The sequence below is a fragment of the Priapulus caudatus genome, unplaced genomic scaffold (assembly GCF_000485595.1).
Source record: "Priapulus caudatus unplaced genomic scaffold, Priapulus_caudatus-5.0.1 Scaffold555, whole genome shotgun sequence".
Lineage (NCBI taxonomy): Eukaryota > Metazoa > Priapulida > Priapulimorpha > Priapulimorphida > Priapulidae > Priapulus > Priapulus caudatus.
Genome location: NW_014577616.1, coordinates 135,919 through 142,616, shown reverse-complemented (window position 1 = coordinate 142,616; position 6,698 = coordinate 135,919). Strand labels below are relative to the sequence as shown.

General features: G+C 50.8%; 1 protein-coding gene across 1 annotated transcript; it reads right to left on the bottom strand.

Moving 5' to 3' along the window:
- Nucleotides 1-1,991: 1,991 nt before the first annotated feature.
- LOC106811598 (uncharacterized protein K02A2.6-like) lies at nt 1,992-3,706 on the bottom strand. Its single transcript, XM_014815289.1, has 2 exons — nt 2,725-3,706; nt 1,992-2,548 (listed from the first exon to the last, which is right to left on the bottom strand). Exons 1-2 carry the CDS (start codon nt 3,704-3,706, stop codon nt 1,992-1,994), a joined length of 1,539 nt encoding a protein of 512 aa, XP_014670775.1.
- Nucleotides 3,707-6,698: the final 2,992 nt, after the last annotated feature.

Genomic DNA, 6,698 nt, shown 5'->3' with positions numbered 1-6,698 from the left:
AAGAACGAGTCTGTGAAGCTTGGCAGCAGGCAGGTGTGGCAGTACCAGTCCTCGTTCTCGTTTGTTGCCAAGTGATCATATTCTGTTGTCGTGACACGTGAACCTAGCTTGCAGGGAACACCGGACATTGTGTTTCTGACAGAATTCTCTCAGATACATGTACGTGTATATATTCGCCGCAAAACTCGTCATTTTAACAGATACTGGTCATATATGCAACCCAGGATATGGCCGCCTGACACATTAGCAAATATTCTAGAATTTTATATTTGTTCCTCAGGCTAAAATGCGGGTTCGCGCATGTGCAGTAATTCACTGAATAACTGATATTTTGATTCAAAAACGAATTTAAACTGGAGCGGGGGTACCCGTGTGTAGATTTATGGAATAAAACTCTATTGCTATGGCGCTTGTAAAAGACGGTACGACGCCCTAGCTTGCAGGGTACACCGGACATTGTGTTTCTGGCAGAATTCTCTCAGATACATGTACGTGTATATATTCGCCGCAAAACTCGTCATTTTAACAGATATGGGCACATGCAACCCAGGATATAGCCGTCTGCCACTTTAGTAAATATTATAGTGTAGCAGGTTTATAATTTGTATGTTATTAGATTAAGCAGTTATTCAATGTGAATAGATCATGATTGAATGTACTCGTGCATATGACGTGTAGCGGAAATAACCACTAGGATACGGGGGTCATGAATATGTATTAGATGTAAGTTGCATAATTCTTGTTATTCCACCATAGCAAATCAGAATCGTTTTACGTAATCACACTAGCTAATCACGGTAGCGATTGTCACGATCACGAGGGCTAGGCACACCATTTCTGTTTTGGCAGCATTCCGCTTTCTATTTGCGTTGAGTCGAGAGCTAATGTCAGTCTCGGAGCTTTAATGAGAGAAAAATGTCAAACATCAGTGTATCACAGGCACTTGGAACGTCTCAATAACAAAGATTAATGGTAGATAAACACGAAATGTACCAAAGTCTTAATGTTTCTCTACTCTATTTTGCCGATAATCACCTGTAAATGCCGGTCAAATGCTCATCTGCAACACACAATTAAGTACAACGCACGCCCGCCCTGTGCTGCGTGCACAAACAACATGAATAAGAGAGTTATGTTATTCATGTTGTTTATGCTCTTTTATGCTCTTTTATTGTTATGCTCTCTTATTTATGTTGTTTGTGCACGCAGCACAGGGCGGGCGTGCGGTGCACTTGTGTGTTGCTGATGAGCATTTGACCGGCATTTACAGGTGATTATAGGCGAAATAGAGTAGAGAAACATTAGGACTTTGGTACATTTCGTGTTTATTTACCATTAATTTTTGTAATTGAGACGTTCCAAGTGCCTGTGAGTGTTATTATGTGATGTTGTTTCCGTGTTATCTCCCGCTTTCAAAGAGTGACTGTATAGCCCTGTTCTTTCTCGGGTTGTCACACCGTACGACTTTTGGGTGAGCAAGATCGTTAGCTTTGATCGCATCACCACTGTTGCTGTGAACATTGAATAATTATGCGAACCGTATCAGTTTTCGTACGGCACAGTCACTGTGTGAGACGGAACGGTTAAGTCACAGGCACTTGGAACGTCTCAATAACAAAAATTAATGGTAAATAAACGCGAAATGTAAGTCTTAATGTTTCTCTACTCTATTTCGCCTATAATCACCTGTAAATGCCGGTTAAATAAGAACAGAGTTCTATTTGTTTGATCACTTTATTAGAGAGAATCAGCGTGAAATGACAATAACTAAACAAGTATTGCACAGATTGAAACGCGGGCGGGCTTACAATCCTCTCTGGTTCCGGTTCGGATCGCGCATGCGCGCTGGTACAAGGGACCATCTATTATGCGGGAGCGCCGTATAGTACGATGTTCTCTATCTCCCTCCGAGTCTTTATTAAGCTAATGGATAAAGGCTGAGAAAATTTGAAGTTTAATAGATGAACGAATGTCTAAATAACCCATCGTGACTATCCCATGGAGTAGTCCTTGTGCCAGGTAGGCACGCTGGTCGCTCTGGCGGATCGGCGCTGACCCGTTGCTGGTGCTGGTGGTGTCACGTCGGGCTCCGGTGGGGGTGGGGCACTCGGGGTCTCAGGGGCCGGTGGTGGCGTCTGAAAGACCACGCGCCTCTGTGTGCCTCGTCCTGGTGCTGCTGGCGTGACTGAAGCGGGCGATGTCCTGCGCCGGGGTGTGTTTACTGACGTCAGCACAGGCGGCAGTGGGGGCCCCGTCTGCGTCGCGGGTGTTGCGGAGTCGCTGTCGAGGTCGCGTAGCGGCGGTGTCACGACTGGTGCTGGTACGGTGACGCGGGTTGCTAGGTCATCATAGATCGATCGGGGTGGCAGCTGGTCGTTGTGAACTGGGCAGAACTTGCGCAGGAATTTCCTGTTCCGAAGCGTGACTCTGCCCGAGCCGTCAATCTTGATCGCGTATTGGTCGTGTTGGCGCACCTCCACGATACTGCCCGTCTTGTCCCATTTGTTGGGGTGGGGCCCTGTCTGGTTCTGTATGCGGACTGAGTCCCCTACCGCAAGCGGCGGAAGGCGTTTAGTGTGCTCCGCCCAGGTGTAAGCTGTGCGTATGTGGCGTTTGTGGAGGGCCTCCTCCTTCGCTTTCAGGGTCTCGTGCCAAGTCTCATGCGGTCTGTACTTCCCGGGGATAATCGGGATGAAATCGCGTATCGGGCGGCCGACGACACACATTGCTGGGAGATCTTCGTGTCAGGGTCAGGTGTGTTACGATATTGCAGTATCGCTCTCTGCACAGCGTCGGTGTCAAGTTCTCCCTTCGGGCCAGTGTTGTCAGTGATAAGTCGTTTCATCGTCTTCACTCCAATCTCTGCGCGACAGTTGCTGTGGGGGAAGGCCACCGATGACAGGCGGTGGTGTACGCCCCATCTGTGCAGGAACGACCTGGTCTCGGTGGAGGTGAACTCTGGTCCCCCATCCGATGCGAGCTCTTCTGGCGTCCCATACGTCACGAAGGCGCGACGTAAGTGGTTTATGAGGCCAGTGGCACCACCCGTTGACTTCGAGATGATCGGCCAGTTCGAGTATCGGTCCACCGTCACGAGGTAGTGTACGCCCCTGTGTACGAAGAAGTCCGAGCACACTGCCTGAAAGGGGTAAACGACCGGGACAGGTGGGGTTGGCGGCGCTCCCGGCTGTGAGGGTGCCATCCGGTGGCAGTGTTCACAGTTTTTCCGAGTGGCGCTGATGTCGGCCGACATGCCTGGCCAGAACACAGAGGATTCTGCGCGGGCGGTCATCATCGATATGCCCTGGTGGGCAGCGTGTAGGGCGCTCAGCACCTCGCCGCGGAGTAAGGGTGGTATGACTACACGGTCCTTGTATAGGATCACTCCGTCTGTCGATGTAATGTTCTCGCGGAACTGGTGAAAGTCGCGAATCATCTCCGGCATCTCGAACTTCGAGTCGGGGATGCCGTCCACTGCCATTTCCTCCAACATGTGCATATCGCCGTCGCTGCTGGTGGCCTCCCTGACGCGGTCCCATGTCACTGATCGCAAAGCTTCGAGGCCCGCGGCGCACCATGCCAGGTTGTCCTCCTCGACGTCATCGTCGTCCTCCGGCTCAGCTTGGCGTAGGAGAGATAGGACATCGGTGTGCGTGCTGGGTGAGAGGTGGGTCCCTATGGCGGCATTGTCGTCCGGAAGGTTCATGAATGATGGTCACGTGGTGCCGACCGGCCGACGTGACATGGCATCCGCCGCCTTGTTCTTCAACCCTGGGATATGTATGATGCGGAAGCGATAACGCAGGGTCTTCTCCTTGAGGTTCCTGAGGCGGGGTTGGGTATGTCGTCAAGTGCTCTGTCCGCAAAGAGTTTCAGGAGCGGCTTGTGGTCTACCGCTATGATCAAGTTCTCGCAGCCCAGCACGAAGCAGCGCACCTTGTCCAAGGCGTTCGCAACAGCGAGAGCCTCACCTTCTATGGGAGCGTATCTGGATTCCGCCGCGTGTGTGAATCTGCTGCCGACCAGGGTTATCTTCCATCCATCGGTGCAGCAGAACGGTCTGACTGGCGTGCATCGGCAGTACTTTTGAAACAACCAGAACCCAATGCCCTCCTTCGACCAGTCCGTGGCGATGCATGTTGGCTTGGTCTTCGGACACCACGCTCGATTTCTTGAAACGATCACGTCCTTCGGCTCGCGGAATATGTCCTCTAACTCCGGGGACCACTCGAAGCGTTCTCCACTTTTCAGGAGCTTCCGGAATGGCTGCATTCGTTCGGCCATACTAAAGGCGTAGGCCACTTGGATAACCAGCCCGAACCACGATCTGACGTCAGTGACGTTACGCGGTTGGGGGAAATCGTGGATCGCCTCCAGGTAACGGCTACTCGGTCGCACGTCGGTCATGGTGATTGTGAAGCCCGCGAAGTCCACCGTGGTGCGCTGAAGATGAACTTCTCCGGGTTGAGGATAATTCCATTCCGGCCGCATATATCCAGCCATTGGACCGCCTGGAAGTAGCTCCCCTCGATCGTATCTGACCATAGTAGCGTGTCGTCCACGCACTTAGTCTTGTCACCAATATCCGCGACGATCTCGTCGTATCGTCGTGAGTAACCGTCCCCCGATGCCATGTACCCTTGTGGGGCCGATAGGTACCGGTAGCGCCCCCATGGAGTGATGAACGTCGTCTTGTGGCGGTCGTCCTCGTGTAGTTGGACGCTGTGGTTACCGTTCCATGCGTCGAACACTGTCTTGCGCTTCCCGTTAGGTACGCGTCTTGCCTGGTGGAACGGGGATTGGGTGTGGTGGGTCTCGCGCAACGCATGCTTGTTCAAGGCCTGGAAGTCGACGGTGCACCGCGGCTTGCCATTCTTTTTTTGCGCAGACTACCATGCGGTGACACCATGTCACCGGCGTACCAACGGGTACTTCCTCCAACACGCCGAGTCGAACGTCTTGGTCGAGGCCTGCTTTTACCTCGTCTCGCCAGTGTATGGCCACGGGGATGGGAGTCGCATCCTCATCAAGCATAAGACGTAGCGGCGGGCCGGTCATTCTCGGTAGGGGCTGGTGTGGGCACGTATTGAATGTGCTCTGAGCGTACATCCTGAGTAAGTGTGTCTGTAGTGCTTCCCTGTTAGCCTCGGTCGCCAGCATGGGGAGTGTGGTCGGCTTGGTCGGCGGCTCCGCACGTCGCGGGCAGTCACACAATTCCGAGGTCGTCAGGTTCACCTCCCCGAGTGTTGGGAACTTGTCCGAAATCATACCCAGGTCTATGCAGGCTGCGCGGGAGAGGAATATGCGGACCAAAGTGTCTGTCACATACGCGATTTGGCGCGTCTCCAATCTTCGAGCGTTGTCACTGTTACCGGCGAATCTGACCACCACGGCTCCGAGAATACGAATTCCCTCGTTATTTGCAGCCTTCATGGACATTGACACAGGTATGAGGTCCTCGATACTCAGGCCCATTTGTTGGGCGACTCTAATGCCGATCAGGCAGCTCTGGCACCCCGTGTCGGCCATAGCGGGCAGAGTGACTGCGCGGGTGCGTTTCAGGAGGTTAAAACCCAGCGCTTTGTAATCTTCGCGCTTGTTGGCGAAAGTGAGGTTGACGTACGGCTGCGGGTCGGACGCACGGTAAATGCCGGTCAAATGCTCATCTGCAACACACAAGTACTGTAGAGCGTAGTTTGTATGTTATAATTTAAAGTATAAATAATCAAGAAGACGTATAGAATTTGTGTTCACTAAAGAAATATATTGTTTACAAACAACCCGTCAGCGTCAACGTCACGTCCTGTCTCGTTCCAATCTCTCTCACAATGCTCTCGCGTCCCTTATGTATGAAACCCGCATCCAATCACGGCCCAGTTCCACTCTACCCTAACCAATCACACACCACTCTCTCTCTTGTTCAAATTATTACGCGGGAAATGTACATATGGCCAGCATCTGTACAAGTGTCAACCTAACGTCCGTAACCTATCTGCTAGTACCCAACCTAACTATTTCTAATCTATATGCTAAACGGTCGATCCTAACCTATGCCTCTACATTTACTAATTCAATGCGACATATGTAAACCATATGTTACATTTACCTCCCCCTTCATCAAAACGATGATCCCATCATCGAATTCAGCGTCCCGCTGATCTAAATGTCCTGTTTAACTAACTCCCAAGCCCCCATATCTAACACACACACACACACTCACACACACACTCACACACACACCTGTTCCTGACGAAATAGAGCCCAACATTAAATAAATTCCTTCCTTTGTCCATCATACCGTCTACAATAACTCCTTCATTGAACACATCCCCCCTCCCCACATAATAACTAATCACAAGTTTTACACAACCTATTACCTATGGTACCAAAGCCAGTACCATGGTATCCCAATGCTATGGCTAAACACTGCCGCCAACAAAACCTCACTGACCACACTGATATAAAACCATACTTGACACGAATTGCCAAGTAAACCATCTGTGCAACAATTCCTTAAAACCCTGAAACGAAAAGCTGAAAAGAGAGAAACAATACACAAACTACACCAACCCCAATGCAACACAACAACTCATTACATACCAACAATGCCATGAGCCTGAAATACAACCCCCAAAACTCAATAATATACCATAATACATACTGCATACCTGAAGTACAAAAACAACCACACAATGAAA

What these genes read in the sequence shown, in the direction of transcription:
- LOC106811598 (XM_014815289.1), bottom strand. Translation starts at nt 3,706, where the DNA reads ATGAACCTTCCGGACGACAATGCCGCCATAGGGACCCACCTCTCACCC. An exon ending in CACGAAGATCTCCCAGCAAT is followed by an intron (nt 2,549 to 2,724) that starts GTGTGTCGTCGG and finishes CGCTTGCGGTAG; the next exon opens with GGGACTCAGTCCGCATACAG.